This window comes from Marmota flaviventris, chromosome 1, assembly GCF_047511675.1.
Source record: "Marmota flaviventris isolate mMarFla1 chromosome 1, mMarFla1.hap1, whole genome shotgun sequence".
NCBI classification, from domain to species: domain Eukaryota; kingdom Metazoa; phylum Chordata; class Mammalia; order Rodentia; family Sciuridae; genus Marmota; species Marmota flaviventris.
Window position 1 is genome coordinate 204,456,496 of NC_092498.1, and position 21,396 is coordinate 204,477,891.

Below are 21,396 nucleotides of genomic sequence, written 5' to 3' on the forward strand. Positions count from 1 at the left end.
CAATAAACACTTAACTACAGGATATGTATCAGTGTGATATAAGACCGTGAAATGTCACTGGACAACATTATTCATTAGGCAAATGCATATGTATACCACCATTAAGAATTTAAACTTCCTACTTGGAAGTCTTAAGTTATAAAGCCTGACTATATCAAATGTTGATGAGGATGTGGAACAACTCTCACACCTGCCAATGATATAAAATGGAACCAGCACTTTGGTAAAGAGTTTGGCAGTTTTTGAAGAAGTTAAACGTATACCTACACAACACCAAATCATTTTGCCTCTAAGAAGAATAAAATTTCCTACAGACATGATATCATATGCTAAATTTCTAAAATTTCCTAGACACACGATATCATATGCTCTTACAAATACTTGAATGTGTATTTTCATGAGTTTTATTCTTAATAGACAAAATCTGAAATTAGCTGAAATAGTCATCAAAAGTTGGATAGAGCCAAGTGCAGTGGCACATGCCTAATCCTAACAGCTCAGGAGGGTGAGGCAGGAGGATCACAAGTTCAAAGCCAGCCTCAGCAATTTAGTGAGGCCCTAAGCAACTCAACTAGACCCAGTCTCTAAATATATATATATATCCCTTTTAAAAGGCAAGGGATATTACTCAATGGTTAAGGCCCCTGGGTTTAATCTCTGGTACCAATAAAAAAAATAGAGTTAGATAGATACATAAATAAACATCAAAAGTTGGATAAAGTTGGATATATACACCAATGGAATGGTGTAGAGTGGTAAAGTACTTGCCTGGCACGTGGGAGGCCCTGGGTTTGATCATCAGCACCACATATAAATAAACAAATAAAGTAAAAAATCTATTTGCTACTAATTTTTTTAAAAAAGTTGAACAAACAAACAAAAAAACAAATTTATTTGTCTAGCCGGCATACATACCTGCTGATGAACAGTGACTGCTTAGAGATAGGTTGCACAGGGAAGTGACAATCAACCAGCTTTCCTGTGAGGCCTGAAGAAACTGACCAGCCTGTGCAGGTGCACTGCACTGCAAGTGACTGACTTGAGCTATTGCTGGTGACCTTGTAGAACACCACAGGCCTGACTCTGGTCCCTTGTGGAGCCTGATTGGTTGAGCTGCCTCAGGGAAGTTCTTCCTTGTACCACTTTGGAGACACAAATCTGCCTGGGCTCACAGAGGTCAAAGGGAGAGCAGGAAGAGATCAGGCACCTACAGAGATTCGAACTACTAGCAGAGGTGGGGCCTGCTGCCACTCCAATTATGGAGGGTGTGTGTGTGTTGCCAGGGCCTCCCAGAATGAATGTGTAAAGGCATTGGGTGATGCCCACACCTTCAGTGTCACTGAGAGGTGGTCACACCTGCATCTTGTGCATCCTGAGAGTTGATTAGAGACCAGGATTTGCAGGGCTGGGTTGCCACTTCCTACTTAAGAGGTATTAGACAGGGGATGGTGACAGGGACAGTGTTTGGGTGGGGCAGAGGGCAGCAGATGTTTGGATGGTGCCATGTTCTGAAGTGCAATAGGAGGGAGAATGGCTGGTGGTGTTAGAGAAACAAACACATATAGCACCCAGTATTCTCAGGCCTAGCTTGGCAGCCCTCTTTGATTGTGGAGAGCAGAGAAGGCTGCATTTGAATTGGTGCAGCCATTATCTTCTGAAAACATGAGTGTTACCTAAGAGACCTCACAGGTGCCTACACCTGACAATTGCATCCCAGGATCTTCTGGCTATTCCCAATCTTGGAGCCCTTGGTGCAATACCACTCAGTGCCTGGCCACTCTTCCTGTTTGATCACAGGTTACCTACCCAGAGCCACCATCATAGCCAAAAGGGAGTCAGACCTGCTGCCATCTTCAGCATCCCCCAGTCCACACATCCTGACCAGAACTCTGTGCTGCCCCATCACAGTAGAGGAAACAAAAGAACTTTTCTCGATGGAGATACTAGATTGGGTGAAGAGGGCACTCAGTTCCCACACTGCTGGGTGATCATGTCACTGGATAAGGATTAAGGAGGTCCCCCAGAAGGGAGAAGGAGACCTCCACTCAGTCCTGGCTGGTTGACTCTTGCCACAGAAAGAAATTTCAGGACAGGTCAGAAGAGAAACATCGAAAGATTTATTTAGAAAAACAATGGAGAGGGATTTTTTATGCCTCAAAGGGAGGAATATAGGTCCTTCAAAATGACATGTGCTTTGGGGATCTCCTGTTTTTCTTTGAAAAGAAACTTTATAAATAGTGAACATGAGAAATATGTGAGGGTAGTGACAACATGGTGAACTCAACTGTCTTAATTATGGAGCACAGGGCAGGTTACAGTGGTCTGGTTCTTTCAGGAACTCTAGGTTGACATCATCTAGTTAATAGATAAAGAATCTGGAATGTACTCATAAGTCTCCAAGATTTTTCCATTGCTTTTATTTAGTCTAAAAAATAGATTGTGTAAACTAGCCTAGCAATGTATGTATGAATGAACTAATTGGACTCATAATACTCTAAGATTAAGCCTTGGGAATAATCGTGAGGATGTTTATAGAGCTTCTCAGATTTAAGGTTACAGTTTCCTATTCCTTCTCTGTTAATCTCACGCATGCTAGGCAAGCACTCTACCGCTGAGCTACATTTCTAGTCCAAAACCCAGACATTATTTGTGAAAACATGCCGGATTACACATGCTCTCTAAATGGAAAGTCACACTTCAGGTTGGAGCAAATAATGATACATCTAAGCAACATGAATTATGGATGGATCCTGACTTACAAAAGTTCAACTTTATAACAGTTTGAAAATTAAGTTTCAGTAGAAATTATACATCAAATTTTTAATTTTTATTTTTTTCCCTCAGGTTAGTTATGTGCCGTATGATACTCCCTCATGATGCAGAGAAGGGCAGCAGTTTGCAGATCCCAGTTAGCTATGTGATCACAAGGGAAACAATTGATTCTCTACAATGTATTGTGTTGCTAAGGTGTATCAAGTAAGTTAGGTGTATTAAATGCACTTTTTACCCTGCAGAACTGGGGATCCAACCCAGGACCTCACACAAGCTAGGCAAGCCCTCTACCACTAGCCACACCTACACTCCTTTTAAATTTTATTTTTAGACAGGGTCTTACTAAATTTTCAAGGCTGGCCTTGAATTTACAATCCTCCTGCCTCAGCCTCCTGAATAGCTAGGATTAAAGGCACATACCACATCAACTTAGATACATTTTTGAGCAGTGGCATAGGTCTACAATCCCAGTTACTTGGGAGGATGAGACAAGAGGTTTGCAAATTTGAAGCCATACTGGGCAATTTTAGTAAGACCCTGTCTAAAAATTAAAAAAAAAATAAAAATAAAAATAAATCTTTCTTTTGGAATGGGCTATGAATGTAGCTTGTGCAGTTTGCACAAGGCCATGTTGAATCCCTAGTATCACCACACACACACAAAAAAAAGAATTTTTGACATATATTTAACTTAAGACATGACCCTATATGTATGTATTTGGGATGGGAAAAGAGAGAGATTTATGTGGTGTTAAGGAGTTGGTTATTTATTTATTTATTTAAGACAAGGTCTTGCTAATAAGTTGCCCAGGATGGCCTTGAACTTTCAATTCTCCTGCCTCCCTAGTCCCTAGGATAATCAGTATGCACCACTGATATGGACTTACAAAGTTTTAAATGTATGTATCTTAAGAATACACAACAGGGGCTGGAGTTGTGGCTCAGTGGTGGAGGGCTTGCCTAGCATGTGTGAGGCAATGACTTACAATTCTAAGCATCACATATAAATATAAATGAATAAAATAAAGGTTCATCAACAACTTAAAAAAAAAAAAAAAGGAATACCCAACAATAGGAGCTGGGGATGTAACTCAGTTAGTAGAGTGCTTGCCTAGCACACCTACGCCCAGGTTAACAAGAACCACAAAAAACAGAAGCAAAACCAAAACCCAACAATAGAGCCCACGAAATTGAAACATGCAATAAAAAAAATCTTAAAAGGAGTTTAGAGAAATTGCCATGACACAGATACATTTAAAATACTATTATTATTTTCTCACACATACTAATTGTTTCATCCTATTAATTACTATTAATTGGCAGTGTTTAGTAGTCCTATTGTAGTTGTGTTCAATAATAGCATTTGTGCAACACAACAGTTGAGTAATACATAATAATATATAATTTCACATAATCGCCGATTTTCACTTTCTAATTTTAAACCATGACTTTAGAGTGTATGTCTGTTACAGCTCTGATCAGGTATAGTTGTGTTCTAGGTCGGCTCTGTAGTCCTGCCAGTCCCGGAGGAGAGGCATCCCGTCCAGTCTCTCACAAGCCCCGCCCTCATGACAGGCCACGCCCCGTAACGGACCCAGTCCCTCAACTCCCCTCTTCCTAGACTGGCCCCTTCTTCTCACTCTCCAGGCTCCGCCCCTCATGGCCGGAGCTGGTGAAGTCTCCGAGGAAGGCTCGCCTCTTCCTGTTCAGGTTGTCATGGTGGCGCTCAGCCTGCCCTCCCTGCTTTGTCCTTTCCGGTCATAATCCGGCGTGGCAGCGGGGGAAGGCCGATTTAGGGCTTTGAGGCCCTGTCATGGCGACGCCTTTTCTCTTCTACCGACCATAGGCTGTTATGGCGGCTCCCTGAGTAACCACTTCCGGACCCAGCCTTCCTGGTTGCCCTGGTGCTTCCTACTGCCAGGTCCACCATGGCGGTGATCGGGGTTCACCGGAAGTAACATATCGGAAGTGAGGCGGTGCCTCTGCCCGGAAACGAGCGCGGCGCTGGGAAAGATGGCGGCGGTGGGCAACACGGTGCCCTGCGGGGCCGGGTCTTGTGGGGCCCGGCCCGACGGGCAGCCCAAGCCTGGACTGCAACCGCACGCGCTCCTTGCTGCCGGGCCAGCGCTCATAGCAAGCGGCGACGAGCTGGTTGCCGCTGTGTGGCCATACCGGCGGCTCGCTCTGCTGCGGCGCCTCACCGTGCTGCCGTTCGCGGGTCTGCTCTACCCAGCGTGGTTGGGCGCTGCGGCCGCCGGTTGCTGGGGCTGGGGCAGTAGCTGGGCTCAGATCCCCGAGGCCGCGCTGCTTGTGCTGGCCACTATCTGCCTCGCGCACGCGCTCACCGTCCTCTCGGGGCATTGGTCCGTGCACGCGCACTGCGCGCTCACCTGCACCCCGGTAAGTGCGCGCGCACAAGCCCGACCCCTGGCTCAGTTGGGCCTCGCCACGGATCCCAGCTGCAGCAATCTTGTAGGTCCCCAGCACGTCCGGATCCTCCCCATCTGCTAGGACTGAGTCCCCATTGGCGCCCTCTACCCTTTGGCTCAGGCTTAATCTTGACCCCGTTGCTGACTTGCTGTGCGATCCAGGTGTGGATTTATTTCGTTTTCTCTGGGTACATTAATTTAAATTCAATAATGTCATACCTGTAAGACTTGTGCAGGGCTCAGCATATGTTGCTGTTTGATAGGACGTGTTAGTGCTAGCTCCCACACTGTCAAATACTCTGTTGTTTCTCCAGAAACAGTCCTGCCTGCCTTCTGGAATGTCTCCTATTTTGATTTTCAAAGTGTGAGGCTAGATCTGTGGGGTGGGTTCCCCCCATCTGTGATGCCTGGTCCTATAACCAAGTAACGCTGTGCAAATGTTCAGCCTCCTAGCTATGCTAGATCAAAAAAGCATGAAATGCAGTGAGTTGCAATGTTTAAAGTGAGCTATTTGTAAGTAAGCAGCTTAATAGCTTGAAGTCTCATAATGACTATCTTTAAGGGTGGTGATGGTGAGGACTACTCAGAATACAGTTGCAAGGCAGTGCATGTGACCCTCAGTCCAGAGTTCTAAATGAATGAGTGCTGCTACAGAAGGTGGTGACCACGAACTGCCCTAGATTGGCAGTTGACATCCAGTGACTACACTACCACCTGCTGTGCCTGCCTCATTACATACCAGCAAGTTTGGAGCCCTGGACACTGAGGTCTGCCTCCAGTGAGACTCCCTTCTAATCCCAGGTGTGTGTTGACCTCAAGAAGAGGAAAAGGGGACAGCAACAGGAGTTGCAGGATGAGATAGAGCCACTTTCTTTGGCTCTTAATATGCATTGGATCCTCTTTCTCCTGACAGTGTGAACCCATTCTCCCCTCCAGTAAAACATCCCAGGGGAGAAACTTCTGGGCTTGGTGACAATGAAAGACCCCAGCAATAGACAATTAAAGGAAGGGGATTTGAGGATTGTGACATTCTCCATCCTCACTGGCTTTTAGCTGCCCTTTGGTCTGCAGCTAAAACAGTGTAGCTGTGAACTTCCTTTCCAGGGAGGAGCTAAACACCCTTGGAGTTAGGAGAGACTGATCACAACTCAGATGGGTGGTTCTACTCTCTGAGTTTCAGTTTCTCCCTCCTGTAAAGAGAGAACAGTAACACCTACCTCCAAGTGCAATTATGAAGAGCTGAAATGAAATCTGCAAAGTGCCTACCATGGAATCAGCACCATATATTTTGTACTTTTCTCTCATGGCATTACCAGAGTTTGTAGTTATATATTTACTGCTGTTTTATGCCTGCTTCCGTGTCTAGTCTACTCCCTTCATGGCAGTTTGTTAGAGTCATGACCATGCTCCTATCCCCTTCTTCTCCCCCCCAGTCATCACAGGGTCTAGCAGAAAAGGAGGGTCTAACAGCAACCATGGAAAGAATACAGCACACAGGATTGAGGGAGTACTTCCTGTGTCTTAGGTAAACAGCACGAACAGAACAGGCAAAGTCAACTGCCTTTGTGGCATTGGTGGGAGAAATAACTCGTTCAGCAGTTGATGCTAAAAAGAGATAACATTGAGGCACTGCCTGAAATCCCAGCTGCTCTATTACAGATTTGAGGCCAGACTAGGCAACCCTATCTCAAAATAAAATAACCAAAAAAGGATGAGGGTGTAGCTCAATGGTACAGCACTTGCCTAGCATGTGCAAGTCCCTGAGTTTGATCTCCAACACCACAAGAAAAAGAGACAACATTGAGATAAGCATGGGGCCATTGCCAGGGAACTTTAGGTGGGGCAGCCAGGAAGGGCTTCTGAGAGGGTGACATATAAGTAAAGGCCTGAAGGCATCAGGGGAGCCAACTGTATGATGTGTTCCAGGTAGAGAAAAGGGCATATACCAAGGCCCTTTGTTCAGACATGGATAAACCTTGTGTGTTAGACTACACAACAAGAATAGGGGATGGGGGAGAGACAGAGTGGTAAGGGGTGAGCTGTGAGGGAGCTTGTACTAAGTGCCAGCTATCATTCTTCCTCTTTTTTTTTTTTTTTTTTTCTTTGTGTTGAGATCAAACCTAGGGCTTCATACATGGTAGGAACATGTGAGTTGATTCACAGCCCTGGGTGTTGGGTGCTATCCATGACTCCAGTTTCATGATATGGGGTCAGGGGCACAGTGAGGTGGTGCCCCTTATACAATGACAGGCTGGAAAATGGGCAGGCCAGTGTCAGAGCCCAGTGATATGTTTGGAACATGACCATGCAGCTGCTGTGCCCACATGCCCCCACCCATGGGAGCTGTGGACCCTTGGGTTGAAAAGGGCTCAGTGGCAATGCTTTGCCTCTGGCAGGAATACAACCCTAGCAAAGCGACCTTCGTAAAGGTGGTACCGACCCCCAACAATGGCTCCACGGAGCTCGTGGCCCTGCATCGTGATGAGGTAGGGACCACCTACTGGGCCACCCAGATCAAGGGCTTGGGAGGGATTCCTGGATACTGATATCCCTCAGGTCAGAGTCCTCTGTCACAAACATACCTTCTACTGCAGGGTGAAGATGGGCTTGAGGTGCTGTCCTTTGAATTCCAAAAGATCAAGTATTCCTATGATGCTCTTGAGAAAAAGCAATTCCTCCCTGTGGCCTTTCCTGTGGGAAACACCTTCTCATATTATCAGAGCAACAGAGGGTTCCAGGAAGATGCAGAGATCCGAGCAGCTGAGAAGAAATTTGGGAGCAATAAGTGAGTCCCTGTTGTTGGCCCCTTTGGCATTTCTACCCTGCTCTGCTCCCTGCTTAGGGTGTCCAAGATGTGAGACAGGTATCTGCCTTTTAGCCAAACATATCAGGTGAACATAGCACCTTTGAGAAACATGCTGTACTCTATCTCCCTCAAACTTGTCTGCTGACACAAATTGCCAGAGGGCCTAGAATGAAGACCCTTGCCCCATGGTGTGAGACTCTTAAACATGCTACTTCTCAAGGGAGCGTGGTCCATGGCCTTCCTCAGCAGCAGTTTTTATTTTGTTCTTGCAATTTCCTCTTTTAAATTTGTTCTTTAAACTTTTGTCCCTAGCCAGGTATGTTATGGTACACACCTGTAATCCCAGCTACTCAAGAGGCTGAAGTGGGAGGATTATGAGTTCAAGCCAGCCTGAGGAAAACCTGGGGATATAGCCCAGTGGTACAGCATTTGCCTAGCAAAAGCAAGACCCTGGGTTGGATACCCAGCACCCTGCCACACACACACACAGAAAAGGATTTTAGTAGGGCCAGAGGTGGAGCTCACTGGTAGAACCCATGTGTGGAAGACCCTGAATTTCATCCCTAGTGAAAAAAGAATGACATTGATGGTCATAATAGCTATTCTTTTGTACTGAGTAGAATGACAGATGCTCCATATGCACTTTCTCCTTCAATCTTTACCAAAACCACATGTGCTGGCATGCATCCAGGAAGGGACAGCATGAAGCTGGACTTCAGACCCTGTCAAGCTCCCATCCTGGCCATTGTGGCAATGGTCCTCTACCTAGAAACACACAAGATATCTCAAGGGATTCTTTACTGGCGCAGTGATTTTCAGGAAATTATAAAGGTGTTTACCATGACTGTCTATGTAAGGTGAAGATTTCGAAGAAGCATTTACCATCTCCCCTAGCCTGAGGTGGGCCACATAAATGAAGTGGCATAGATATTTTATTTCATGACATTTTCCCTTGAGTAGAGGCCCCTAACAGGATACAGGATGGGAGCCCTGTTGTTATGGGTTGTTTTTACAACAGTGGGATCATTCTTTGGTTTCATCATCTCACATCCCATTATATCTGGGCATGTCCCTTCATTCCCTCATTGGTTGGGCCTTAGACTGGGCTACCATACAGTGCCACAGAAGACGCCCTTGAGCCAAGCTCTCTGAATTCCAGGGATTTTATTCGGGAAGATAGGTAATCCTAGTTCCACTGGGGGTAGGACTGAGGCTCTGTATTTTAGACCCCCAAGAGAACCCAAAATGGAAAACCACTGCCAGTGCCCAGCTATCAGTACCCTCTGCAAGGGCTCCCCTTGTTTGGTCACTCTTCTATTTGTTGTTTCACCTGACCAGGTGGCAGGGTTCTGATCTTGCCCCAGGCCCTCTAGGTGGGTGATGCCAGAAGAGCCTGTTGCAGATTCTGAAGCCTGGGTTCTGCAGAGCAGAGGACTATGTGGTCAGTGTGTCAGCACTGGGCACAACAGAGCCAAGGAGGAATCATGGCTTAGTGGAGCTTCCTATCTGGAAGCTTACCATACCTGGCTCCTCGTTTCTCCTGGAGGCCTACAGTGTCCCCAGGTGGAGGTGTCAAGGATAGGGTCTTTGCACCTCAGTGGCTTTGCATCAGTAACTGGATGTGGGGTATGGTCTTTTGCAGGGCTGAGATGGTGGTGCCTGACTTCTCTGAGCTTTTCAAGGAGAGAGCCACAGCCCCCTTCTTTGTCTTTCAGGTAAAGGAGCAGGTCTGGTCCTTATTCCTGTCCTCTCCCTTGGGTCTTTCACAGCCAGTACAAGTCTGTCTGCCACCTCCAAATCCCCAAACCTCCCTGTCCTCATGGGTCAGAGCCTGTGGGTGGAACTTGTATCCCTCAGGTGCACAGGGTTCCAGGGGGCAGGACAGGTGAGCAGGGTTGGACAGTCCAGTGTCCCACAGGTGTTCTGCGTGGGGCTCTGGTGTCTGGATGAGTACTGGTACTACAGTGTCTTCACACTGTCCATGCTGGTGGCTTTTGAGGCCTCATTGGTGCAGCAACAGATGCGGAACATGTCAGAGATCCGGAAGATGGGCAATAAGCCCCACATGATACAGGTACAACCAGCAGGGATGTCTGGGGTGGGGGCATCCTTGCCCATTCTTGGGGTAAGCATAGCACAGGTGTGTCTTTTGTACTGACAAACACACCCCCATATAGGTCTACCGAAACCGCAAGTGGAGGCCCATTGCCAGTGATGAGATTGTTCCCGGGGACATTGTCTCCATCGGTGAGACCTCTTTCTGTGATATCTAGGTGGAAGCCCCTTCCTCAGGGCCACTGGCCAGTTCTCTCACCCTTCCCCCACAGGCCGCTCCCCCCAGGAAAACCTAGTGCCCTGTGATGTGCTGCTGCTGCGGGGCCGCTGCATCGTGGACGAGGCCATGCTCACAGGGGAGTCGGTGCCACAAATGAAGGTGCTTGGGGGATGGGGGGTCCTCAGTCCACTTTGGTGTGTGGGCCAAGAGAGTGGTTGAGCTGGGGTCCTTTCCAGGCACAGATGGAGGAGGCAAAGTGGACTCAAGTTAATGCCATGGACGGGGGGCGGGGTGTTGGGTAGTATTGGGGAGTGGAAGTGAGAGACTGCAGACATCTGGCGTATATCCAGACACCTTGGGATGTTAGACTGAGGCAGGCGAAGAGAAACCAGGAGGCCAGGTGTGGGGTCATGGGGTATCAGTGCTGCACATGTATGCAGAGAGAAGACAGGGAAAGGCCTGTTGTCTCTGGTGAAGGCAGAGACCTGAGGGCTGGGTGGAATTTGCTAGGTCAGGCACAAAAACCCATGGGGGTCAGACTGGCTCATCGCAGCCTCAGGGTGTAGCTCTCCAGAGACTCTCACCAAGGAGTCTAAGGTGGGGGATGACCATCAAGACCTTTCATCTTTCTTCCCCGCCTAGGAGCCAATTGAAGACCTTAACCCAGACCGGGTGCTGGACCTCCAAGCTGACTCCCGGCTCCATGTCATCTTTGGGGGCACCAAGGTGGTACAACACATACCCCCACAGAAGGCCACCACAGGCCTGAAGCGTAGGTGCCTCAGGGGTGTCTAAGGGTACCCTGTCTCCCAACCCCTCCTCCCCACATCTGCTTGATCATGAGGTACTTGAATGACGATGGCTCTGTTTGTCTCCCCAGCGGTTGACAATGGGTGTGTGGCTTATGTCCTGCGTACCGGATTCAACACTTCCCAGGTGCGAGGCTTTGACCAGGGCTAGGGAGGACGGGCCCCAGGGTTGGTACTGGATGGCTGAAATATTGACCCTTTTCAACCCCAGAATATAGAAAATCTGGCCTTGATGCTCTCAGGCAGGGAAGACCACCATTCTCTTGCAGGTCTCCCACCAGAAAAGGCTTCTGTCCTTCTATCCCTCTAGGGCAAGCTGCTGCGCACAATTCTCTTTGGGGTCAAGAGGGTGACCGCAAACAACCTGGAGACCTTCATTTTTATCCTTTTCCTCCTGGTCTTTGCCATTGCAGCGGCTGCCTATGTGTGGATTGAAGGTAAGCAACATGGCCCTACCCCTCTTTGAGACCCTGCCCTCTTGGCTTTCAGACTGGCAGGCCCTGTCTCTGCAGGCACTAAGGACCCCAGCCGGAACCGCTACAAGCTGTTTCTGGAGTGCACCCTGATCCTCACCTCGGTTGTACCCCCTGAGCTGCCCATCGAGCTGTCCCTAGCTGTCAACACCTCCCTCATTGCCCTGGCCAAGCTCTGTGAGTGTGAAAGGTGGTTCTGGGGTACTGACTACACTGGATCTTGATGGGATCCCTGACTTTTGACTCCCACTCCTCAGACATGTACTGCACGGAGCCCTTCCGGATCCCCTTTGCGGGCAAGGTCGAGGTGTGCTGCTTTGACAAGACAGGAACCTTGACCAGTGACAGCTTAGTGGTGCGTGGTGTGGCTGGGCTAAGGTGAGTGTCAGAGACTGTGGGCCTTAAGGGTGCCCAGCAAAGGGGCTTCTGGGAAATCAAGAGATAAACAGTTTAGCCCAGACCCTTGAAGTGAAGACCTGCCAGAAGCCCTGTCTCAAAGGTCTGCTTCCTGAGGTTCCCCCTGTTGTCCTCTATTAGAATAAGTGTATCAGCATGAGAGCTCAGTTCAAGCCCAGAGCAGCCAGCCCAACCTCCACTCCACACCAGCCATGTGACTTCATGCACAGTACACGATCTCTCGGGCCTTCTGTGAGGCTGGTACAGTCTCATGAGGACCCAGACTCCTATCCAAGGACACAGAACAAGTGCTTTGTTAGGGTGCATCCCGCTGTCCCTTTCTGGAATTCCTGGGGTCCTTCCCCTGGTAGAGGTACAGCTCCAACTGGTTTGCCTCTGTCCTATAACCAGCTACTCCCCGTCCTTGCAGAGATGGGAAGGAGGTGACCCCAGTGTCCAGCATCCCTGTAGAAACACACCGTGCCCTGGCCTCATGCCACTCCCTTATGCAGCTTGATGATGGCACCCTTGTGGGTGACCCCCTTGAGAAGGCCATGCTCACAGCCGTGGACTGGACACTGACCAAAGGTGAGGGGCTAGAGTTTCAGGCTGTCATGGGTTACCTCTCTTTGGGCAGGTGGGCCCACAACTGTAGTGTTAGCCTAGACCAGTGGGCACAGGCTCACCTCAGTCCCGGGACAGTCCACATCCTTGGGTGTCCTCCTGGATTGGAATCCACGCTGTTCTGGCAGAAGCCACAGTGCTAGCATTCTCCAAGCTCAGGTCTCCCAGCTCTGACCCCCGGGAGGGAAGGAGGTGGGGAGGCTGGGCGGAGAGGTGGGGGCTTGGCTGCCTCTTTGGAGCAAAGCCCCTCAGGACTCGTACTTATTTGTTTCCAGATGAGAAAGTATTCCCCCGAAGTATTAAAACTCAGGGGCTGAAAATTCACCAGCGCTTTCATTTTGCCAGTGCCCTAAAACGAATGTCCGTGCTCGCCTCCTATGAGAAGCTCGGCTCCACTGACCTCTGCTACATCGCGGCTGTGAAGGGGGCCCCTGAAACCCTGCACTCCATGGTGAGCCTGCCCTGGTCCTGGAGAGAGGTGGGGAGGGCAAGGGACAGACAGTGACATCCCCCTGCATTCCCTGCAGTTTTCCCAGTGCCCGCCTGACTACCACCACATCCACACTGAGATCTCACGAGAAGGAGCCCGCGTCCTCGCACTGGGGTACAAGGAGCTAGGGCACCTTACCCACCAGCAGGTAAGGATCTAGGCTTTTCATCTGCCATTCTCCTGTCACCTCCCTTCCTCCAGCTTCTACCTTATATCTCAGATCTCAACCATGGGACTGTGTCGCCTGGAGCACATCTGGGCTTCATCTCCTGTCCCCACTCTGGCATGTCCTGTGTACCCTCCTTAGGGAGTGGCAGGTGTTGCAGATTCCCATCTCCCAGCCGCATTCCTTCCCTTCCATACTTCCTGGTCGCTGAAAGGTCTTAGCAGCATCCTCAGCTTTCAGCCCACATCTCTTCATCCACAAATTCTTCTCCCCCGTCCAATGCCAACAGCTTCCCCTTTGCCTGCTGTCCCTTGGCCCTTATTCAGGCTGCTTACATACATCCTCAGCATCCTTCTAGAACTTAATGTCAGGTTGTAGCATTGTGTGCAGGGCCCCAGGTCAAGTCTAGGCTCATAGCCAGCACGTGTTCTTCCTTGTGGTCACTGTCTTGCTCCTGAATCTGGAGCCCTCTGCTCCCCAGTGGCACAGGCCCTTGCCTTTTTCAAGAGCCATGATCTCTGAAGCCTTCCCCATGCCCCCAGATGCCATCTCGAACCCTGTCCACCCCATTTCCCCATCTCTATGGTGGCACTCAGTACTCTGTTTTCTGTGATTCTCTTTTATCATCTCTTTCTCTTGGTATCTTGGGAGTTCCCTGAAGGTACAGGGGAGATAAGGGTAATTGGCTACAGGAAAGAGTCCCAACCTTATTGACTCGGAAGCTAAGCCTTAAGGGTTCCATGATATGCCCATGTCCACAACCAGAAGGTAGAGGCATGATCCAAAAACCTAGACACCAACTACTGCCAGACTCCATCCGTCAAGAATGCCTAGCATCTTCCTTATACCTCCCCTGACCCTAGCCTAACTGTCCTTTAAGGACAGGATCTTTCCTTCCATCCCCCACACCCAGCACTGTTACATGAAGCTCTAGTTCCTGAGAAAGGGACTGTTATCTCCACTCTACGGGAAGTGCCAAGTGGGGACTGGCAGAGGAACCAATGGTAAAGGTTCCTCACATCTGTCCACAGGCCCGGGAGGTCAAGCGTGAAGCCCTGGAATGCAGCCTCAAGTTTGTCGGTTTCATCGTGGTCTCCTGCCCACTCAAGGCTGACTCCAAGGCTGTTATTCGAGAGATTCAGAATGCATCCCATCGGGTATGGCATGGGCCAGGGAGGTGGCAGCAGAGAACAATGTCAGCCTTATAGTCTCAGTAGTGAGATTTTAGCCAGGTGCAGTCATACCTGCAGTGCTCGCTCTGTCCCAACCAGAGGACACTCTAGGACACTCTTGGCTCTTCTCATGTCACCTCCACACATCTCCCAGTATCCCTGGGAAGCAGGGGCTGTTCTCCCCACTCCGTCACCCCAGCCCTGTCCTAGAGAAAAAGAAGCTTAAAGCTAAAGCTGGTGGTGAGGGAAATGAGGGTGGTGGCTCCTGTCTGTCCTGATGGTTTTGTTATATTTTTTACAGTGTTGGGGCAAAACCCAGGGCCTTGCATATGCTCAGCAAGTACTCTATCACTGAGCTGCACCCTACCCTTTTCCTAGTTGTTTTTGTCTGTCTCTGGTGGTTTGTTTTTTTTCTGTTTTGAAACTTGAGAATTTTTTTTAGGTTGTGGGAGATAGGTAGTCAGTCCCAGGGGTAGCAATTCCATGATAGGCTGATTGGTTCCTACCAGGCTCTCAAAGGTCACAGTCCATCCTTCCCATTGCCAGAATGTTCCTCCCATAGGAAACTACCAAGCCAAGAGGGTCTATACAGAGGCTGATGCTTAATTTGTATTGTAAACAAAAGTTATGGAGAATTGGGATTGAAAATAATTTATGGATATTCTCAGGACTCAGACTCACATACACATCATTTGTGCAGCACCCAAATGGGGTCGGGTGGATTGTGGCCCAAGCCCCATTTGGGGTCAACCTTAGAGGACTGACCTCCCTCCATATCTCGTCTTAGAGATGTGATGGCCAGTTCTCCAGGCTGGGGTTCTGCCCTGCCAGGCCTACCTTGCTAAACCTTCACCCTTGTCTCCCCAAGGTGGTCATGATCACAGGCGACAACCCACTCACTGCCTGCCACGTGGCCCAGGAGTTGCACTTCATTGAAAAGGCCCACACGCTCATCCTGCAGCCTCCCTCAGACAAAGGTGAGGCTCTGGCACAGGGAAGGGACACAGGGGAGACCCTAGGCCAGGAACAGCTCCTGTCCCAGCAGCCTGCCTCAGTGATAGCAGTATCCTCAGTCACCCATTGCCATGGTGATATTGCTGATCATAGCCCCAGGTCATTGAGCAGCTTACAGGCAGTCACTGGGACACTGGTTCCAGGATCTGCATTGTTAATTTACAGTAATGAGGCACTGGTGGTCACACTAGCTTGGGTTTTCTGCATGTTCCCAGTGTCACTGGCTGCTGCTCTAGCCACACTGGCTCACTGGCCACCTCCTCATAGCTATCTTGGGCCCAGCAGGCTGCCCCTGTACAAGTTCTCTTTTCCCAAGTTCGGGATCTGCTGGGTTCCCCAGCACCCAATGATACCATCATCTGCCAAGTGCTCAGTATGACCAATCCCCAGGTAGATGGCTTGGTGCATGTTACCATGTCAGTCCTAACCTGTCCCACACTGCACAGTACAGTTTATCTTGCCCACACCTCAGAGGGGAAGGCCAACTACTAAGGCAGCTATTGGTGCCCTGTTTTGTACCCAAGGAAACAGAGGTTTGGAAGTGAACCTACTTGGCCAAGTTCACTTGATGTCACTGGGCATGGGGTGTGCTTAGTGCAGGACCTGGGTAGGTGCAACAGGATCATGAGAGGAGTTACATGGAGCAGTGGCATCACAGGGCTATGGGTGGCAAATGTTTACAGGGCCAGTTAGTTGCTGGGTAGGGTCCAACCAGGCTGGCTCCTGCAACTAGCCAGCTGCCCCTTAGAAAGCTCAATCCCGGAACCCCGGGATTGTGGACAGGTGGCCCAGAGGGAACAGTCAGAACTATTGTTGACAACAAAGCTGGTATAAACAGCCATAACAAAACCCAGGAGGAGCTTGGTTTCCCTCCCACTTGAGACATTTCCAGGGTGAGTGGTTCATTGTGGGGTGTGCTGCCTTGGCCTCTTCATCCTCAACTCCTGCATCCAAGCCAAGGCCAAGTTCTGGAAAAAGAGAAAGAAAGCACACAACATGAGAGCATTCTCAGAGTAGGAAGGGAGGCTGTCCTAGGAAAATCAGGTTTCAGGCAGGCAATGAAGATGGGAGTTCATTAGGTGAGGGATCGATGTCAAGGGTGCTTTGCACAAGGTGAAGGGTGGTTTCACTTCTGAGATCAGGCTGTCTGGATTTGCATCTGGCTCCATCATGTAATCTTAAGCAAATAGCTCAGGCTCAGGTTCTTAGTTCCCTCAGCTATACCTAAGGGTTCAGTGAATATTCTCTGTGGAGTGCCTGGAGCAGGAGCAGGAGCAAGTATTTGGTGAGCTATGGTATTGGTCCAAGTGTCTAGGGCTCAGGCCGGCAGGGGTGGGGTGAAGTGGGGTGGTGTTGGAAGATGGGGGATTCTAGAGAGGAGAGTCTAAGTAGCTGAGCACTCTTCCCTGACCTTGGATGCCCCACAGGCCAAATGTGCGAGTGGCGTTCCATTGATGGCAGCATCGTACTACCCCTGTCCCCGGGCTCCCCAAAGACATTGGCCCTGGAGCATGCACTGTGCCTCACAGGTGATGGCCTGGCCCACCTTCAGGCCACCGACCCCCAGCAGCTACTCCATATCATCCCCCACGTACAGGTGTTTGCCCGTGTGGCCCCCAAACAGAAGGTGCGTGCAGGGTACTAGGGAGACAGGGTTGCTGGGGACCCTGTGAGTGGGCACACAGCCCTCACTCAGCATGCCTCTGTCATGCAGGAATTTGTCATCACCAGTCTGAAGGAGCTGGGCTACGTGACCCTCATGTGTGGGGATGGCACTAACGACGTGGGCGCCCTGAAGCACGCCGATGTGGGTGAGCCCTAATAGTAGCTGGCAGCTGTTTGTCCCTTCAGGGTTCTGCTGTTGGGCACATATCACTGTGCAAGAAAACTTGGCCTTGATTGCACATGGGTAGTCACGAAGGCACCACTTCCTGTGAGGAAGCAGTGCAAGGGATTGGGGGAGCCACCATGATTCAGACATCAAAGTGGTGCAAGAGACAGGAACAGAGTTTGGGAGAGATGGGGCAAATGGGGAAGGCAACTCAGAAAACCAGGGGCTGAAATGATTGCTGGTGCTTCATAGACTGAGATCTCTGTCAAAGGGACACCAGCGTTAAGTTAAACTTTAAACCGAGCATAGTGGCACACGCCTGTAATCCTAGTGGCTCAAAAAGCTAAGACAGGAGGATTGTGAGTTCAAAGCCAGCCTTAGAAATAGCGAGGCGCTAAGCAACTCAATAAGACTCTTGTCTCTAAATAAAATACAAAATAGGTCAACCTAAAGTAGTTTCTGAGGTTTTCCATTGTTCCATTGCTTTACCTATTAAAGAATTGTATGAAGGATTGTCTTCCTCCTGTTATCCTCTTTGGGCAGTAAGTTTTTTTGGAAAAAGTGTAGTTGTAACTCTTTCTGTAGTGTGATTTTTCGTTGTATTTGTTGTGGCTTTTGTTTTCTTTTTTTGTTGTGGCTTTTGTTTTCTTTTTTTGTTGTGGATTTTGTTTTTCTTTCTTTGTAGTTTATTGAAAGTAAAATGGACATCTTCTGAGGTCTCCTTAGGGGGGTCAGGTGAAAGGTTCTGAGGCTGGCATGTCCAGTTCTGCTATGAACAAATACACTGGAGTCCGTTTCTCAGGACCTCACTTACCCCCTGCTCCTGTTGCCTTACCAGGTGTAGCACTCCTTGCCAATGCCCCTGAGAGAGTCGTTGAGCGGCGACGGCGGCCCCGGGACAGCCCAGTTCTGAACAACAGTGGTATTAGGGCCACCTCCAGGACGGCCAAGCAGAGGTCGGGGCTTCTACCCTCTGAGGAACCACCAACTTCCCAAAGGGTGAGTCAATGGAGGGAGATGCTGGTACCCACTTTGGCCAGGGCTGATCCTCTGCCATCCAACCCACAGGACCGCCTAAGCCAGGTGCTGCGGGACCTCGAGGATGAAAGCACACCTATTGTGAAATTGGGGGATGCCAGCATTGCAGCACCGTTCACCTCTAAGCTCTCATCCATCCAGTGCAGTGAGTCCCAGCACCCACCATTAAGCCCATGCCCATCCCTTCACTGCACCCCACCCACACCTGCTTTTTCTCACCCCACAGTCTGCCACGTGATCAAGCAGGGCCGTTGCACATTGGTAACCACACTGCAGATGTTCAAGATCCTGGCACTCAATGCCCTCATCCTGGCCTATAGCCAGAGTGTCTTGTACCTTGAAGGTGTCAAGTTCAGCGACTTCCAGGCCACATTGCAGGGGCTGCTACTGGCTGGCTGCTTCCTCTTCATCTCTCGTTCCAAGGTAGGCCCTGGAGGTGCTGGAAGGCCAGGACACAAGGGCCAGCTAGGGCCAACTGTTAAAAGCCCTGACATGTGCTATCCTTTCACCCTCACAGCAGCCCCTAAAATGAGAACTCTTATTTCTGTGTTATAGTTGGGGATCCAGGGCCCAGAAGCTGTGTACGATGTACCAGCAGGGCAGGTGCAGGCCAAGATTCCAGGATACCTCTGAGTGGCATACCCTGGGGTCCCCACAATTTACAGGCTGGGGTCTTGATTCAGCCAGAATCCATAGGCAAGGAGAGGTCAGATGGGGAAACAATTACCAAAAGCACTCAGAGGATATGCAGGGCCCTGAAAAAAACTAAGTGAAAGCCAGGCGTGTTGTCGCACGTCTGTAATCCCAACGGCTCGGAAGGCTGAGGCAGAGGGTTCGTGAATTCAAAGCCATCCCCTGCAATTTAGTGAGGCCCTGTCTCTAAATAAAACACAAAAAAGGGCTGGGGATGTAGCTCAGTGGTTAAGCTCCCATGGGTTCAATCCCCAGTACCAAAAGAAAAAAAACAACTAAGTGGGTCACAGGCTACATGGGACCTCCTTATAGAGTCCTATGCCATGCTGATCTTCAGGCCCACTCATAAAGAGGGAGCTGCTGGCAATCAAGAACTGAGCATAAAGTCCCTGGCATGCACAGGCTGACACCCCAGTGGCCAGAGGTTGGGAGGTTGGTAGGGCTAATCCATGGATACTTCATGGACCTCAGAAAGGGCTTTGAGTGGGTTCTGTTACAGCGGAAATGGGTGAATTGGAACAATGTGCTTTTGACTTTAAGACTCCCAAGGCTGCTGTGGGGAGTGTATAGACAGGATCCAGACTAGGGCAGCAGTGCCAGCCTTACCCTAGCATTTTGTGACCACTATCTGCACAAGGCCTCCCAGGAGGGAAAGGGTAGAGTGGTCCTAGGACAAGCCAGGCCTTGACCCCACCCCCAACCCTTCTGCTGCAGCCCCTGAAGACCCTGTCTCGAGAGCGACCCCTGCCCAATATCTTCAACCTATATACAATCCTCACGGTTATGCTCCAGTTCTTTGTGCACTTCCTGAGCCTTGTCTACCTGTACAGTGAGGCCCAGGCCCGCAGCCCTGGGAAGTAAGTATTGTCCCCAGAGGAAGTAATGTCTGTGGTTGGGAATGGCAGGAGGATATGTGTGCAGATGTTTATAAGAGCCTGGGGGTCATCTTGGATGGGGTACCAAGGAGCCATAGTGGGTTCATGAGCAAGGGAGGGGTTCTTCCCACCCCCCCCCCACCCCCGGCATCTCTACAGGCGGGAGCAGTTTGTGGACCTGTACAAGGAGTTTGAACCGACCCTAGTTAACAGCACTGTGTACATCATGGCCATGGCCATGCAGATGGCCACCTTCGCCATCAACTATAAGGTGAGATTTGGCCTCTTGCCCAGCACACCCTGCTACATGTCCTCTTGGCCCCTACCACATGCAGCCATCTGTCCCTCTGTCCCCACAGGGCCCACCCTTCATGGAGAGCCTGCCCGAGAATAAGCCCCTGGTGTGGAGCCTGGCTGTGTCACTCCTGGCCATTGTTGGCCTGCTCCTCGGCTCCTCACCTGACTTCAACAGCCAGTTTGGCCTCGTGGACATCCCTGTGGAGGTGAGTGGCCCTGCAGAGGTACATCTAGGGCTCAGCCTGGGCCCACCTACAAGGACTTGTCCACAGGTCCCCAACTCATCAGCCCTCTCTGCTCTTAACAGTTCAAGCTCGTCATCGCCCAGGTCCTGCTTCTGGACTTCTGCCTGGCGCTCCTGGCCGACCGTGTCCTACAGTTCTTCCTGGGGACCCCAAAGCTGAAAGTGCCTTCCTGAGATGGCGGTGCTGGTACCCACCGTCTACCCTGGCTGCCACCAGGCGGGAGCCCTGCCAGGGCCCCAGGAGGAAACAGTGTCCCCCACCCCTACCCCCATGGTGAGGCTTCCTGGCCTTGCCCTTGGAAGACTGAACTGGGGCCCCCACAGCCCTCTGCTGGCCTGGCTTGTGGAAATAGCCCCTTTGTTAAATAAAGCAGCATCCAAGATTTTAAGAAGCCTTGCCTCCATGTTGTCTGTGCCACACAGGGGTTATTGCAGGTCACAAGCCAGGTGAATCTCAGGTACTGGGAGAGGTTAGGATTGGCTGTCTTTTTCCCTCTTCCATAAATACTTGATACAACAGTTTGCCTTCCTCTTGGTGGTGTCTTAGATGTGTAAAATATGATCCACACCACTATAGATACTGGGGACTTGGGTTATGTTTCTTGGGGTCCTATCCCGTGGTGCCAACCTCACATCACAGATTAGGGTGGCAGTTGCCAGGGTCTCACAGCCAGGATGTAACCCAGAACCGTGGCTCAGCCCTAATACTGATAGTGTCCTTCCTTTCAAGGGACATACTGAAACTCAATAATTACAGAGTAGTGAGCTAGGGATGTAATGGTACAGCACTTGCCTAGCATGTGTGAGGCCCTAGGTTCCCTTCCCCAGTACCACAGAAATAAAAAATAAATTGTGGAGTAAGTAGCATAAGCCTAGAATCACAGCCACTTAGATTTGCCTCTGCAAAAGCAAACAACTTTAGGAAGCAAAATTTCACACATACTTTAAAGTTTTTTTATTTCCAGCCAAAAATTCCACAGTGCTGGATGTGTC

General features: G+C 50.0%; 1 protein-coding gene across 2 annotated transcripts; it reads left to right on the top strand.

Moving 5' to 3' along the window:
* Nucleotides 1-4,755: 4,755 nt before the first annotated feature.
* Atp13a1 (ATPase 13A1) lies at nt 4,756-20,795 on the top strand. Of its 2 annotated transcripts, XM_027932122.2 has the most exons (26): nt 4,756-5,171; nt 7,597-7,686; nt 7,795-7,985; nt 9,649-9,721; nt 9,925-10,080; nt 10,184-10,253; nt 10,334-10,440; nt 10,924-11,053; nt 11,162-11,217; nt 11,401-11,527; nt 11,603-11,740; nt 11,821-11,941; nt 12,390-12,547; nt 12,859-13,034; nt 13,111-13,221; nt 14,271-14,396; nt 15,280-15,388; nt 16,853-17,052; nt 17,140-17,236; nt 18,095-18,255; nt 18,325-18,439; nt 18,521-18,717; nt 19,702-19,844; nt 20,022-20,133; nt 20,222-20,365; nt 20,467-20,795. In XM_027932122.2, the coding sequence occupies exons 1-26, from the start codon at nt 4,785-4,787 to the stop codon at nt 20,575-20,577; spliced, it is 3,606 nt and encodes a 1,201-aa protein (XP_027787923.2). In that variant the 5' UTR covers nt 4,756-4,784; the 3' UTR covers nt 20,578-20,795. The 2 variants fall into 2 exon arrangements, with proteins under 2 accessions (XP_027787923.2, XP_027787922.2); XM_027932121.2 differs by having other exon boundaries at nt 4,759-5,171; nt 18,095-18,439.
* Nucleotides 20,796-21,396: the final 601 nt, after the last annotated feature.